The sequence below is a fragment of the Megalobrama amblycephala genome, linkage group LG3 (assembly GCF_018812025.1).
Source record: "Megalobrama amblycephala isolate DHTTF-2021 linkage group LG3, ASM1881202v1, whole genome shotgun sequence".
NCBI classification, from domain to species: domain Eukaryota; kingdom Metazoa; phylum Chordata; class Actinopteri; order Cypriniformes; family Xenocyprididae; genus Megalobrama; species Megalobrama amblycephala.
The window spans coordinates 13,905,515-13,921,759 of record NC_063046.1 but is presented as its reverse complement, the minus strand read 5'-3'; the positions used below and the strand labels follow the sequence as shown (position 1 = coordinate 13,921,759).

The following is a 16,245-nucleotide window of genomic DNA, read 5'->3' as shown; positions in this document are numbered from 1 at the left end:
AAATAGCAAAATATGATGCGATATATTTAGATATACTGAATCAGATTTTTTTTAAAACACTTTCATATTAATCTTTATTCTGTCTTTTTATGCAAGCATGACTTTGTTCCAGTTTGTCATAAAAATACAATTCCTAACCTGATATTCACTGTGTAAATCAACCTGACTTGCCTGACCTTGTTTTGTCTTGTCTAAGGTGCACATAGCCCCGAGAAGGCTGCTCCAAATGCACCATATGTGGGAACTTATTACATGAAACACGAGGACAATGGCCTCGAAGATGACAAGGCATTCTGATACAAGAACTGTGTTTAGGTAATAGGTTTTTCCTTTTTACTCAATATTGTTTGTAAGTAAAATATACAAACAGTTGAAATTAAATAAGAAAATGTTCATTCTCTCTTTTAAAATCAAACATGTTTTATGAAATAATAAAATACAGGCATACAAAACCATTTCAATTGTTTTATCCAATCAATTACAGAAACCTCTTGGCATTTCTGACTTTTATCAGACAACCACAGTTGACGAAATAATGTTCACATCCACTAAAATCATGTCACGCAATCACCAGCAGAGGTCATAATCACCACAGAATTGATCTTCATGACAACCTCTATACGTCTTTACCATTTTTATATGGTTTTACAGAGTCGTATTAAAATAATTTAAAAAAATAGATCGTGTGTTTAGGATTTGCATCTCTTTTTTTCATATCTTGCGTTTATGCTCTGGCTATTAGACTTTGGTGTCAGCATCACCGTTTAAACAGCTCCATGTCACTGCGCAAAGTGCCTATCTATTGCTAATTTTCTGCGAGTTGTATTTTTTGTCTGTGTATTTTCACATAATAGTACACTTTCAATGAACCAAACTCAGTTCAGATAAAGTGAACGAAAAAGGGAGCCAGTTGAAAGTGACCTCAGTGCTACTGGTATTCACAAAAACGATATAGCTGTGAAAATGTCATATCACATTTGTTGTGAATACTGACAAGAATAAGAATTGTATCATAAGTTACAAAACTGGTGGACGGTGATGATCACAACAGGTAGCGTGGCCGAGCGGTCTAAGGCGCTGGATTAAGGCTCCAGTCTCTTCGGGGGCGTGGGTTCGAATCCCACCGCTGCCAATGATTTTGAATGTGCGGTAATAATGAGGTGAATTTAGCAACCTTCATGTACATTTTCATAAACCATGTGAAGATCTCACGACAACTAGAGATGTTTGGAAGTCTACAAACGGGCGAAACTGTGGATATTTCATCCACGGATCTATATAAATGATATTGTATCAGGCGGAAGTACTTTACCCTACTACTGATGTCAGATCTGAGTTGACGGAAATATGTATCGCATCATACTGCATGCGGGAAAAAAACACAGAATAAAATAAATAGATTTTAGGTTCCAAGTTTTGCTAAAATTGTATATTTCAGGTCTTTTTGTCACTATAACAGGAGTAGCCTATTAGACAAATACCGAGTGTGATGGTATATTTAAAGAAGGCCTACTTAGTATGTTATTTAAAACTACTGCAGTGAGAAATACATTTTCGTGTGAAAAGTTTGAGCGGTCTCTAGTGGTAAGTTTCTCAAACGACAAGTGACGCAACCTCTGGCTGTTTGCTGTTAAGGATAAACTGCTGTTAAGTGTAGTTAACTGCTGGTAACTACTGTTTTTTCCCCCTATTGAATTTGTAAAATCTATACTGTATAAAACACAAACGAGAACGTCATTTGCAAATTCCACTTATGCAAACGCATTTCAATCTCGTGGTTTTTGAACCTTCTAGTGACTCGTAGTGAGATACGGGTACTACCGAATGCCTACTGGACTTGTGTTGTGACAAAGCTATCGAAGTTTGTAATGTGTTGACTGTCCATCTAGTTTATTGTAAGTAATTTTATTTGATGGTTACCGTGCATTTCACTTGAAGTGAGTAAATAGTGCGCTGGTCAAGCGTTGCATACACAGCTTACTTTGAAAATATGTCATGTGGTGTGGAAGCTTAAGTGCCATTTAGATAATAAGCAGTGGCATTAGGAAAGCTCTTATGTTTTTCCGCATTCAGGCACACTTTACAGACATTGAGTTTGTTGTTAGTGGGGCATTGCTGTTGCATTTGTAACCTGTTTTGAGGTTCATACACATAACTGTAACTTCCAAAACTTATTTTTTACAGGTCCTTCCCATAGACACTGCTAATCAAATGTGATTTGATTACTCATGGCTTCTATAATGTACTTAAAGTGCTCTATTTTCACGCACTAATTTTGTACTTAATATGCTAAATATTCTTCTTTAGTACTTCTTAAGATAATCTTAAGAACATCTAAGTGTACTCAACTGTGCCATTTTGAGACACCATGAAATATGAACTTAAATGTGCTTTTAATATACCATCTCTGTATTTAAAAAATATATTTTGCTACCACTTGTAGTACACTATGGGTTCAAATGTACTATAAGTGGTATCTAAATACATTTTTTTTAATACAGAGATAGTATATTAAAAGCACATTTTAGTTCATATTTAATGGTGTCTCAAAATAGCACAGTTGAGTACACTTAGATGCTCTTAAGATTACCTTAAGAAATACTAAAGAAAATTTTTTTAGTATATTAAGTACAAAATTAGTGCACGAAAATAGAGCACTTTAAGTATATTATAGAAATGTACTTTTATTTCCCTATGAAGGCATTCATATTTAGGGGTCCAAACACTGAAGGTATCTTCACATGAATTTGAAATTTTCCTGTGACATCCTTTGACATGTGATTCATCTAAATTTAAATGTTGCATGAGTCCACAAATACACCATACATATGATCAAACGCTAACTTTCAATGAAGATAAAAGATGTACTTTGCTATAAAAACCACATCATAAGACTCCAATGATTAACACTTGTGGCTAGATTACTATAACATTTTGTGTTCCTGAACAAAGTTTAAGCTTTATGGATAGTTTTTAAATATGAACATTTTCTTTTTCATACAGCAGGCAATTTCAAGGTACATTGGACATATCTTTTATCTAATCGGCAACTATGAAACCTCCATTTCGTCAGCGAACTGAACCGTCACGCTTTCTACGTAAGAACGTTGAGGAAGACCAGACACTGAGTGCCAACTCGTTCTGCAAAGGATGGGCTCGCAAAGATCTACAGAACTTTTTGCAAGCTTTGAAGCAGCAGTGGAATTTTGAATCAGAGTTAGATCTGACTAAGATTCAAAACAAAGTTCCTCAACGATCTCTCAAAGAGGTAATTTCATTGCCACCCCCCAAAACATGACTAATGTGGATGAACATGCAAATGTCCATTGTAATGCAATTACTGCTTGGTTTCAGATTGAAGACCTGATAAAGTCCCTGAAGTCACGTATCCTGCAGAAGGTTTATCAACAGGTTCAAAATCAGAGGAGGGAGAATCGCAAGGCTAAAGTTCCCATTGAAATCTGGGCAGAGCTGGTACAAAAAATTTCCAGATCCCATGAGAAGACTATTTCCTCTGCCTTTTCCCAGGTCTGTATGTGACATTTCAACGTGGAAATACACCAGACACCACACCAAAATCATTCAATCATTTCTCAACCTTAGTCTGACTGCACACAGCTTTATAGAGATGGTGGAAAAAATAACAAATAGTGATGGATAATGTTTTGATTTGACGATAAGTTTGTGATACCTTTGAACTACAATGACACAGACAGGTGTGTTACGCCAAGTTCAGCAATTGATTATTTAGAACTCTTATAACAATTATTTATGACTCAAATGCCTTTATCACCAGAAAGCAGATAAATTGTTACATAATTGTTTTGTTCTCTGTCATCAGATGCTTGTGATTGCTGCCACAGAGCCCTGTGGCCTGATGCACTCTGAACCTCCACACCCCATCATCCAAACACCTGCTTTCTCCAGTTCTCACCCTGTTCAGTCCCCTAAAACCCCTTCTCAGATTTCCGCCTCAGGCATGAGCCCAAGTCCCAGCATTTTCACTACCTCCATTGCATCTCTAATTCAGCCCAACTCTAATTCTAATGCTGTTGACCATATTAGCACATTTGATAATGCATCAAGCAGTTCACGTCTAGTGCCTAACACGCCTGAAACACCAACATCCTCACAGATGACAGGAAGCCCAAGCCAGCTGCAATCAGAAGCAGAACCAACAGTGTCCAGTCCTGTTTCCACTGGTCCAGTGTCACCGTCAGTTTCCTCAAATGCACACGATCCAGTTCAGTTGAAACTGTTGGATCACGATTACTTCGAGAATGCTGAACCAAGAATCGAACCAACAATCAAGCCAAGAATGCTGAAGTGTGTTGTGAAGTTTGACAGGATTTATCAGTATTTGAGTAACATCGGCTCTACGACTGGCAATTTAGCCCTTACTTCTATGGGTGTGTATCATACATTTTGCACCTAATATTCTATTATAATGTTACAAATTGGGAAAAAATGATACTCTTCATGGCCATTTTACACATTGTCCCAGGAATGTGGAATGTTAGATCAACTTAAACACATAGTTCACCCAATAACAGTTTTGTCATCATTTACCTCAGGCTGTTCCAAACCTGAATGACATTCTTTATTTTGTCTTTTTTTTTTTTTTAAATTCTCATCTTTACAATGAAAGTTAATGAGGATCAGTGTTGTTTTGGACCCCATTGACTTTTTTCTTTTAAGAAAAGTCAGTCAGTCAGTCATGTAGGAACGACATGAAGGTGAATAAATAATGACATAATTTTAATTTTGGGTGAACTAATCTATTTTACATATGTGAAAAGATCTCTATTTTTTCTCATATTTTTGCACATTCCTGACATTCTGATATGTCCACAGAGAGCGCAGTGTTGTTGGATATGCTGATGAGTTTGCCTGAGGAGCTCCCCTTACTGGACTGCAAGGAACTTCAACATCACCTCCTCCAGTTACACTCAAAGCTTTCCAAAACTGCAATAATGCCAGCTTCTTCTTCAAACATCCCATATGCTAATGTGTCTGATTCTACTGCATTAACACATAAACTTAGGACTACTACTGGATCCTCCACTGAGTCATCTGTCGCAGAACCAGCAAATGCCAAAGACTGGGCTACGGCTGGCACCTGTCCTCTCAATCCTTTGTTAGTTCCAGTATCCTTGCTGAAAAGACTGTCTCTGGATTCTGACAAATGATATGCTTGGGCTCAGCTGAATTCTGAAGGGGTTTAGCCTAAATAATGTTCTGTGTGGGTCTCATATTTCACTTTTCCACAGGTTCAGATTTGCTTCTTTCTTTTTTTTTGTTTGTATGAAGTATTCATATTGTTTCACTACACTTGAGTTGATGATTCTGTTAAAATTTCATAAAAAATTAATGTAACACTGAATAAAGTGTCTAAATCTTCAAATTGTTATGAATGTAAACAACCTTATTTTGCAATTTGTATATTTTCAGTATTGTCACCAGTCTTGTGCTTTTGAGTTTCCATTTGTTTAAAAAAAAAAAAAAAAAAATACTCTTTTCATTTTTAATGCAATGCTAATAAAATGTGTCAGTTATTAAAGTTAGCACACAATACTTTGGTGCATTACCATTTAGAGTGAGTATCACTACACAGGTGAGTTATATGGTTACACAATCCATGAGTCTCTTTGCAACACAGAGGTCTAAATACATCAAGACAAGTGATGTTACCATTTGCAGTGTATAATAAAACGCTTATCAGTTTATTTTTCATGATTATCTGTTCCTCACACCACATGACGTTTATAACTCACCGTCCCTCACATTATTTCACAGGCTGCTGATAAGATATCTGAGATAAAGACACTTTGCGAAACACTATAGGCTGTAAAATCAAAAGGTGAGGTGAGGTGGGGTGGGGGAGGGTGAAGGTCAGGCAGTGATATTGGACGAGAAGGCCTGGCCTTCTAGTCTCCGCTCTAATTCATCTCAAAGGTGTTCTATCGGGTTGAGGTCAGGGGCCTCATTTATAAAATGTTGCGCAGAAAATGTCTTAAATTTGATCTTACGATCATTTCTCCAATGTGCCTATGTGCAATTCATAGAATGAACGTACACACAGAAAACGAGCGTACGCCTCTCTTTCAGATGTGAAATCTATAAATTGCAAATGAACTTGTGGGCAGCTGAATATTTCAGTTCTCCGCATTTTAAAACGACACTAAATTAATGTCAATTACATATAAAAGTTCACCAGTCATTGTCCAAATCCTTGGCGAACTGCAAGAATAGCTTAGATTTCCAAAAACCTGCAGTAATCTGACCAGGAAAAGTGTGTACGTCTGCTTAGACCCTGACGTGGCTCAAAGCACTTTTCCATGTCAAAGACCGTTTTTATACATATGAGCGTTAGCGTGGATTTAAGCGTACACACACTCTAAGATCAAATCTGTGCGTGCACACGCTTTATAAATGAGGCCCCAGGACTCTGTGCAGGCCAGTCAAGTTCCTCCCCACTAAACTTGCTCATCCATGTCTTTATGGACCTTTGTGCTTTGTGCACTGGTGCACAGTCATGTTGGAACAGGAAGGGGACATCCCCAAACTGTTCCCACAATGTTGGGAGCATGAAATTGTCCAAAATGTCTTGGTATGCTGAAGCATTAAGAGTTCCTTTCACTGGAGCTACGGGGCCAAGCCCAACCCCTGAAAAACAACCCCACACCATAACCCCCCTCCACCAAACTTTACACTTGGCACAATGCAGTCAGGCAAGTTCTCCTGGCATCCACCAAACCCAGACTCGTCCATCGGATTGCCAGACAGAGAAGTGTGATTCGTCACTCCAGTGAACACATCTCCACTCCTCTAGAGTCCAGTGGTGGCGTGCTTTACATCACTACATGAGTTGCTGTTGTTCCCAATTGCTTCCACTTTGTTATGATACCATTAACAGTTGACCGTGGAATATTTAGTAGTAAGGAAATGTCATGAATTGGCTTATTGCACAGGTGGCAACCTATCAGGGTACCACGCTTGAATTCACCGAGCTCCTGAGAGCAACCCATTCTTTCACAGATGTTTGTAGAAGAAGTCTGCATGTCTAGGTGCTTGATTTTATACATCTGTGGCCATGGAAGTGATTCTAATACATGAATTCAATGATTTGGAGGGGTGTCCCAATACGTTTGGCAATATAGTGTATTTTGAAAGTAGAAAATAATATAACAATGTAATCTGAAGAGAGTAAATTGAGTGATAGAATATACAGTAAGGAAAAGCCCCATGAGCACTAACAAAGTAAAACCTTAAAAAATGATGCAAAATATTCTTATTTTGCTACCTTCATTAATTTAATAACATATCTGAAAGGAAACAGGACATTTCTAAAGTTTCACTGCTTCTCTTCATCATGTAATCAAACACAATATGGACGGATGATATTTGTCACACATCTGAGATACAGAAAATATGCACAATTGTACTATTACTACATTTTATGGTATAAAAAGAAATCTCTCGCAATTGGCTTGAGACTGATACATCAAGACTGGATATTTTTAAAGCATCCAAGTAACAGATACATTCAATATGTCAAACAGAGCCATTCTACTTCTGTTAAATTCCATACATTTCGAATATCCCTTAAATATCAACAGATGTCTGGATCTGAGATCTGTTCATATTCATCTGTTAAGAGCAAAAGACATAATGAGGAATTAGTGAAAAGCCATGATAGTAGTGATGCTACAATGCTAATATTAAATTGAATTCAACAGTAGAGAAGAAAAAAAAAATCAGTGACTACTTGTAACAGGTACCTTCTATGGACATATGCAGTTGTGCAGTAAAAGGAGTCAAATCTATCAACCCTGTTTCTGCACGTAATGGCTTTAGATTTGTTTACTTTGTAAAAACAATATATTGATATGTATGTATCTGTCCGTATTCACAAGCTGGTCTCTCTGAAGATTCTGGAGATTAATATCAGGTTCAGGTGAGAAATTCTGGTTGCAGTTTTGATCCGCAGATAAATTAGGTTTATTTTTTTCTAAACTGTTCTTCTTGCGCATGCCTCCTGGTAAGTATATTAGATTATCATACATGCCAACAGGAAATATAAAAAAGGTATGTTAACTAATCAGAGACTTGTTCAAATGAGACAACACAACTGTTAACAATATTGTTAATTGTGCACAAAAATAATTTGGTGAATGATTTAAATGTTCAATTACTACCTACAGGCAACAATTGTTGAATGATTTTTGGGTAGCCTACCTGATGTATTCTTTTGTGGAAGCCACTTAAAGACATTATCTACCTTTTGCACAATGTATTTCCTGTAAAACAAAGAAATAGAGTTATGGACATAAAAACATAAGAACACCGTCTTTTATTCCAATACACATTTGAAAAAGATGATGTTTTCAGTAAACCTGAGCAATTGATTGCATTTTCCCAGATTTTTAGAGGGACTGTCAGAAAGTTTTGAATTGTCCACAGATTTAATGACAGAATTGTAGCCCTCCTACATTTTAATGGTACAGCTAAATAAACAAATGGTATTAGAAAATTATCAAACAAATTGTCAAAGCAAACTGCCTTTTCTGGACATGAGAGTATAGCTGATGGATAGTTTTCTTTTCTTTTCAGGGTAGTCGCTGAGCAAATGGGTTTGTGTTACGTTTACTGTGTATTTTGGTTGTTTCTTTCTCTTTTTCTTTTCTTCTCAACTGTCATAATTCTTAGGTTCATGATTGGTTGACTAGCACGTCAATCATCATTATTCAATGGGTCGACACCTCCCCCTAAGGAACTAATCCGAACCTGAACTCGCCTGTATGCATCGACGTCACTTTCCCGCCGAAAGCGCGCTCCCTCAGCTGGACTGAGTGGCAAAAGAACCTGTTGCGTGACTGGATTTAATAGAGAAAACAGCAAAAACGCGAGTAAAACTAACGAATTACACTAAAGGTTGGAATTGAATGTGTTCCTTACAACTTGTCAAATAAACCTAATTCATGGATATTGACATGCAGCCAGGAGTCGTGTTTCCTGACATTTATATGTGTCTGATTTCGAAGGCGGGGAGACACATAAGCAAATCAGCCAGTTAATATTTTATATAACTATAATATAGGTAGGTTTAAATCCGCGTAATCACTTCACTTACTATATCAATGTTATGTCGTCATATTGTCCAGCCCTAAAACATATATAGTTTTATAGTATAGTTTTTGTCAGTGTTGTTAATTGAAAAACACCCAATTATGCAGAATATAAGATGGAAAATATTTAATTGATGAGTTGTCAACATAATATATAACAATACAATATATACACTACCATTCAAAAGTTTGGAATCGGTAAGATTTTTAATGTTTTAAAAAAAAGTTTCCTCTGCTCACCAAGGCTGCATTTATTTAATTAAAAATACAGTAAAAACAGGACTATTGTGAAATATTATTACAATTTAAAATAAATGTTTTCTATTTGAATATATTTTACAAAGTAATTTATTCCTGTGATGGCAAAGCTGAATTTTCAGCATCATTAGCTACTCCAATTTTTCAATGTGTTTTGTGTGTTTTTCGCGACATTCACACTGAAAACCAATGCTGCCGCTCTTAAGGGGCTCACACACCGGACGCGAAGCTCAGCGCCGCGCCATGTCTTTAAAATTCGAACGCATTGTTTTCTATGAGTGTACGCACACTGGCGGCGACATTCGGCACCTGTCCGCAGCGGCCAGCTACGACTCAAAAAACAATAGAAAACAATGCGTTCGAACTTGAAAGACGTGTCGCGGCACTGAGCTTTGCGTCCGGTGTGCGAGCCCCTTCAGTCTTTTGCCACTCAGTGGGCGTGACCGCAGTCGTAACGGTTGACGGTGACGTCACGTGTATACCCTCTATAAAGACCCGGAAGTGACGAGAGGAGAGAGGCGCGTGTTTTCTCTCGTCTGACTTGCTGTCTGTTGCTAGCGTTCTCGATTTACTTTTCTTAGTTTGTTTTTCTTTGTTATTTCAGGGCTCGACAATAAGGACTGGCCGATGGCCCCGGGCCAGTGTGAACGACGCTCGGGACAGTAGACGTACCGGTCACTTGCCCGATCGGGCCAGTGCTGTAGGGTGTGCGTTATATATCGTCTATAATACCGTAATTGTTGATTTAACTATCTGAAATTATCGAGTATGTCCCTCACTTTACAAAAACCAAACAAAAACATACCCAGTGCACACATGCACTACTTGACATAGTCTAGTAGGTTAGAGTAGTGTGTGTGCATATTAAAGTGTACTCTTTCACTGCGTGATTTAGTCTATTGAAATGCCTTTAAAATGCCCCCAAAATTCAAGATAAGGGGCAAAAATGCCCCTGTATATATTTCATATATAATTAATCAATATTACACAAAGAGCGCAGTTTTTCTCCAAATATTAGCATGATTACAAATGTGATATTGATTTTATTCAGCGTACACTTTAATGAACAAGAACTTAATATCAAGTGACTTACATTTTAGGCACCAAATCGTCTGTTTCGCTGTATTTCGCCAATGAAAATAGTTCCAAAGTCCACAGAATTTAAATTTTGCGTCTTTGAGCAACACTTCCTGAATGAATCAGCCGCTTGAATGAATCAGTTGAATCTCAATGATTCGCTCATTAACAATGATTCGCTGCCACCTACTGGCGGGTTTAATTTCACATTTAAAGTGTCTTCATTTTTTAAAAATTTCAAATAACAGTATTTAACGTTTTATATTTTCAACATTAAAAACATTTTTATGCATCTGTAACTGACATGAGTAGTTAAATATTTTGGGTGAGCTGTTTAACCCCTGTTCTGTTCAGGGTCTCTGAGACCCCAGCAATAAATCATGATTAAATGCATTATCCTTTTATGTATCAGTGAAGTGCCAATTTTTTCAAACCAGCTGTCTTGACTTTCAGATACTGCATGACGTTCGAAGCTTCAAACGTTACACAATGCAACACGTTGTTTATACACAACAGAGGCCCATTTCAGAAAGGAGGTTAAGGGTGTTTTCACACCTATGGGTCGTTTGTTTTGTTCCGAAACAGGGACTAAATTTGTTACAGTGTTGCATTTTCTTCTTGGTTCGGTTCGCTTTCACACAGCAACATTTCAAAGCGTACCAAAGTGCGTTTATGGAAGTCACATGTGAGTACAACTGTCCTCTTATTGGTCAAAGTTTTCTCAGCTTCATCCATAAATAATGATTGCCAAGTTCGCTTCATGAGCTTATTGTGTCTGTATTTGTAAATGTTGAGACACACGCAAACACTACATGACTGTAGCAGTCATTCCCACTGTTAAATATACTACATTAATTTAATGCTGCGGCAAATACAAACACACGCGGTCTCACTGGATATCCCAGTGTTGTCTAGTAGGCTGTGCCAGTGTGTCGAGACCATATATTAATGTTAAAATGAAGCAGAGCGGGAAAAAGGCTTCAGACAGCATTCTCGCACAGAGAAGTGCAATTACACAACATTATGAAGAGACGCTCGTTGGTTTTCAACTATGGAAAATAATGTGCTCACGCACAGACTCAGACACTACCGCTTTTTACATCACATTTCCCGTTATGAATTGTCATTTGGTTCGTTGGTCCGTTAACTGGGTCCGAACCGCTTCAGAGTTCGTCTGAAAGCGTACCAAGACCACCTCTTCAAGGAGGTCTCGGTACGCTTGTTTGGTCCACTTTTGGTGCGCACCCGAGTGCGATTGCTGCTTTCACACCTGCCCAAACAAACTGCACCAAAGAGGATAAGGAACTCTAGTACAATTCAACAAACTAAATGAGGCAGGTGTGAAAGCACCCTAAGTGAAAACTCTGAGTATATTAACCCTGAAATGAGGGAAACTCTGGGTTTTCCGTTTCAGAATGGGAGGTATGTCAAACCCAAGAAAGCAGGGTAATGGGGCGTTCACACCAGACGCAACTTGCGCGAATAAATTGCGTGTAGTTGGACGCTTGAACATTTTGAGTTTACTCGCTTCATTCGCGCATGAAATTCACTTCACAACAGACGCGATATTATATATATAATATATAGCTCATTATATATATATATATATATATATATATAGAGAGAGAGAGAGAGAGAGAGAGAGCTCAAATTGTGTGAAGACTGTGTTTTTTTTTTTATTTTGTTTTTTACAACTTACCAGATTGTCCTAGCCTGACTACATCAGACTTCCTACTTCCGCTCAATTTCATTTCGCTTCTGTACTCAGTCTGATACAGCGTCAGAGCTTTCTGTTTTCCACCGGTCTGGAAACAGCCGGGCCAATCAACGAACAGAGGGCGGGCTGAGAGCCGTGACGTAGATGCTAAGCGCCGAGTTTTACATTGTAGGTTAGAGAAATCGAAAACCGAAACGACCGCGGAAATGGGAAACGAGACACGGGATGCAATTCGCTCTGTTATGGAGAACATTCAACTCTTTTTCAAACTGAAGCCAGAACAAGAAGAGTGTTTGATAAACATTTTAAATGGAGGTGATGTTGTGGCCCTACTCCCGACTGGTTTTGGGAAAAGTTTAACAGGGCTCTCAAGTTTTGAAGACAGGCAAGAGTGACAAGTTGTCATTGTTTGTGTCAAACAAGTTGTGAATTTGTTGTAACATTAAAACAGGAGATCATGACTTATTCTGTGCTCAAAGTGATGCTCAGAGCTCCAGTGGTTTCCTCTGTGGGTGAACGAGGATGATGGTGAACAATTCCAGGATATGCTTTTTTTTTTCATTGGTTGTTGCGTTAAATCTTACCCAGATACAATAGTGCTATTTTCTGATTGGCTATTGTGTAGCCTCTTTCTTTTCTTTTTTGATTGGCTGATAAGTGGCAGGTTCGAGACGCGCTTGATTCCTGCCCGGTTCCAGAGAGAGAGCGGCGCGGCCAGATACATTTTGGGCGCTGCGGCATATTAAATATATGATAAATAGTTTTTCTGCGTGAGAAATACAATGTGTGGCGGGAGTGCGTGACAAAAGACCGAAATGAGTGACTGTCACGCTCAATGCGTGACACTTGAGAGCCCTGGTTTAATTTATCAATTGTTACCGTGTATGCGTAGATTAACTTCGCATAATCTGCAAAAGTCGTTTACAGCCATGTTCACTCCGGTATTTCACTCGCATCATCATGTGTTTACAACAGGTTTACAGTGGAAGTTCAATCATAGATTTGAGTTCGATGCATGATGTCTGCGCTTCGATGTGGCTGTACAGGCACATAACATACGTCATAACTAAACGTATCTGATTGGCTTACGGGTAACCAATGATTTTAAACTTCAGACAAGCGCCCCCTAGCGAGAGAGAAAACACTTCTCTATTATGCCATTCCAGACTCTGTCTACGAAGCAAAGTGAAGTAGCAGAGTCTGGTATTACCAGGCTAAGATTGTCCGACCTCCTCACTCACTTTCTTTCAAGCAAGATCCTTTTTATTCCTGTTTCTATAAAAGTATGAAGATGTACAGCGACAATGATTTTGTTCTCCATTGTTGTTCCGGATTTATGCCTCAGCTCACTACGTCACGTCACTGATAGGGCAAGCTCCTGATTGGTTAACGTGGCGTAAATTTTTGCCAAAGTTCTGATTTTTCAACTTGCGCGATTCGCACAAATTAAGCCGCAGTCACACTAGACTTTGAACGTACAAAATTTATTCTGATGCTGTAACGGTCGTGATATGACGTCACGGTCTACAACGTCTTTTTTATAAACATGAATTCAACACATAATGACGATAAATGAGTGTTCAATAATGATAAAATCATTTACACTATTATTATTGCATCCTGTTAAATTATTATTTTCTTCTTCTTTTTTTGCATATGGGATACCATGAAAATATATTAGAAAATATTAGTTCAATAACTTACCATTCTACCAGTTTTCACCTTTGATATTATAACAGTGATAAGAATTAAACTTGAATTAATTAAGAATTAGACTCAGAAGTATGCGGACGTCATTTTGTGACATGCTGTTGCCATGGTGAATCGTAATATCGGACCTCCATTGATGACGGCTTTTCATAGTTGTGGTGCACGTGCCTAACTCAGAGTCAACCTACTCAGAGTCGATTGAACTAATTGAATTCAGATGTTCTGAAACTGAAACCTCAGTTCCCTTTTGATACTTCACTCGTACTGCGTATGGGGAAAGGTCTCCTTTTTCCCCGTTACTGAAGCCTTTTTCAATAACGCAGTGTAACTGCATCGTCATTGGTTCACTCATAGACAAGTTGTTGAACCAATGACGGTGCGGCATAGCTGCGCGGCCTATGGCGACAGAGTGCGCGAATATTCCCGCCGAAATGGGCGGGGTTTAGGGCTATATAAGCGGGCGATTCGCCATAGGATTTCAGTTCTCTCTCCTTCAGCAACGACTTCACATCGCTCCTCGCTGATCTCCAGCTGAAGCCTTCGCCGCCTGGAAGAAGCTCGCCTGGAAAGAAGCTCTCGCCGCCGTCGAAGAGGCTCCCGCCGCCGTCGAAGAGGCTCCCGCAGCGGACTGCTGAGCTCGCCGACGAAGAAGCGCCGGCGCCCTCGTCGACTGCTGCCTCGAGCGCCGTCTCGAGCCGCCCGCTTCCCGCTTCCGGCCGCCTGCCAGCCCGTCTCCTGCCGCCATCCGGCGCGCCTAAAAGAGCGATTTTCCCACGGTTTATTGCCGCTCTAAAAGAGCTTTCCAACAGCGGTTTTCACCGCTTTAGCGGCCCTCGCCACTCTAAAAGAGCCCCTCAAACGCTGTTTTCACAGCGACGGCGTTGTTACAAATGCCGCGCCACTCGTGTGGCACATGCAGAGCCCCTCTGCATGATGACGACAGGCACGGTGAGTGCGTCGGCTGCCTGGGCAGACCCCATGCAGAGGCCGCGCTCACCGGGACCTCGTGTTTTCACTGTGAGAACATGAGTCTCGCCTCTCTGCGCTCGCGGATCGCCTTCTTCGGTGAAGACGATCTCGCCACTCGCACCCTCCCGTCTTCTTCCTCCCGCGAGCCAGCTAGGAAGAGACAGCGGGGCAGAGCGGCCCAGCGCACGGAGTTGGATGACGTCACGCCGGCTTCCCCGCGTGCCTCACCCTCTCCCCCGAGAGAGCAGTCCCCCGTCCTGTTCTCCCGCCCTGAGCTGCGATTGTTTTTTGGATGCCCCGGTCTCTCCCTCTGGTCTCTTCGGGCCAGCAGTAGAGGGCTTTACGGAGCGTTTTACTGCAGCACAAAAGTCGTCCCAGGCTATGCGACACTTCCTGCCTAAACGCTCTAGCTCCACGTCTGCTTCCAGCCACCCCAAGTCTGCGCCGGCTCAGCAGAACAAACCTGCCCCCTCTACCTCTCAGGCAGCACCACCCAAGGAACAGCGCCATCGTAGGCGCTCCTCCTTCCCGAGGCAACGTCAGGGACCCCGGCCTAAAATTACGCTGGACCCAACGCCTCCTAAGCCCTCCTGATTTTTCAGGAAGGAAGAGGATGGGGCAAAGTCTCGCTACGGCCGGACCACCCCAAAAGCTCTTTCGTTCCACACCCCCTCCGCCTCGTTCAGCTCCGGGCATGGGAGATATGTTCAGTGTTGTGCTAACTGGGCCCAGTGCTGCGTCCTTGCAAAACGCCATTCTTATGGCGAACACTATGAATATTTTACCTTCTCTAAGAAAGAGCGAAGTTCCTCTTCCACTCTCTCCGGTCCCCGGAGTGTCAAGCTGGGTTCTGGGAACCATAAGTTGAGGCTACTCGCTTCAGTTCGCCCGAAGGCCCCCGCGCTTTAGCGGGGTGCTTTAGACTTCAGTCAACGATGTTCGGACGATGCTCATGTCCTCCGAGCCGAAGTCACGTCTCTTCTGAGGAAAGGAGCTATAGAAATAGTCTCCCCCTCAGAGAGCAATTCGGGGTTCTACAGCCGTTATTTTCTAGTTCCCAAAAAAGATGGCGGTCTCAGACCCATCTTAGATCTGAGGCTCTTGAACCTCTCCCTCATGAGACGGAAGTTCAAGATGCTAACGCTGAAGCAGATCCTCGCGCAGGTTTGCCCCGGGGACTGGTTCTGCTCGCTGGACCTGAAAGATGCATACTTTCACATCCAGATAGCCCCCCATCACAGGCGATTCTTGAGATTCGCGTTCGAGGGTGTGGCTTACCAATATACGGTCCTTCCGTTCGGGCTGTCCCTAGCTCCTCGCACTTTTACCAAGTGCATGAACGTGGCGCTTTCCCCACTGAGACAGATGGGAATCCGGGTTCTCAAT

At 40.6% G+C, this 16,245-nt stretch overlaps 2 protein-coding genes and 1 non-coding gene across 9 annotated transcripts in view; 2 read left to right on the top strand and 1 right to left on the bottom strand.

Annotated features, from left to right (window-relative positions):
• The first annotated feature begins 1,050 nt into the window (after positions 1-1,050).
• On the top strand, positions 1,051-1,132 carry trnal-aag. The gene has a single exon. It is a non-coding gene; the product is annotated as a tRNA-Leu (tRNA).
• Positions 1,133-1,650: 518 nt separating this feature from the next.
• snapc2 (small nuclear RNA activating complex, polypeptide 2) lies at positions 1,651-5,726 on the top strand. Of its 3 annotated transcripts, none has more exons than XM_048184069.1 (5): positions 1,651-1,667; positions 3,004-3,268; positions 3,355-3,528; positions 3,842-4,409; positions 4,855-5,726. In XM_048184069.1, the coding sequence occupies exons 2-5, from the start codon at positions 3,053-3,055 to the stop codon at positions 5,187-5,189; spliced, it is 1,293 nt and encodes a 430-aa protein (XP_048040026.1). In that variant the 5' UTR covers positions 1,651-1,667; positions 3,004-3,052; the 3' UTR covers positions 5,190-5,726. The 3 variants fall into 3 exon arrangements, with proteins under 3 accessions (XP_048040026.1, XP_048040024.1, XP_048040025.1); XM_048184067.1 differs by lacking the exon at positions 1,651-1,667 and adding an exon at positions 1,747-1,895; XM_048184068.1 differs by lacking the exon at positions 1,651-1,667 and adding an exon at positions 1,798-1,937.
• Positions 5,727-6,789: 1,063 nt separating this feature from the next.
• LOC125264599 (mucin-17-like) overlaps positions 6,790-16,245 on the bottom strand; it is a 29,534-nt gene continuing 20,078 nt past the window's right edge. The window contains exons 11-13 of one of the 5 annotated variants that reach the window (XM_048184057.1): positions 8,239-8,300; positions 7,914-8,038; positions 6,790-7,650 (exon numbers count right to left, since the gene is read on the bottom strand). In XM_048184057.1, coding sequence (XP_048040014.1) covers positions 7,606-7,650; positions 7,914-8,038; positions 8,239-8,300 — 232 coding nt within the window. In that variant the 3' untranslated portion in view covers positions 6,790-7,605. Of the gene's footprint in view, positions 8,039-8,238; positions 8,301-16,245 lie in introns of all 5 variants that reach the window. The other 4 variants (XM_048184059.1, XM_048184056.1, XM_048184058.1 and 1 more) reach the window with 4 other exon arrangements.

What these genes read in the sequence shown, in the direction of transcription:
- snapc2 (XM_048184069.1), top strand. Translation starts at nt 3,053, where the DNA reads ATGAAACCTCCATTTCGTCAGCGAACTGAACCGTCACGCTTTCTACGT. An exon ending in CTCAACGATCTCTCAAAGAG is followed by an intron (nt 3,269 to 3,354) that starts GTAATTTCATTG and finishes GCTTGGTTTCAG; the next exon opens with ATTGAAGACCTGATAAAGTC. An exon ending in TTTAGCCCTTACTTCTATGG is followed by an intron (nt 4,410 to 4,854) that starts GTGTGTATCATA and finishes ATATGTCCACAG; the next exon opens with AGAGCGCAGTGTTGTTGGAT.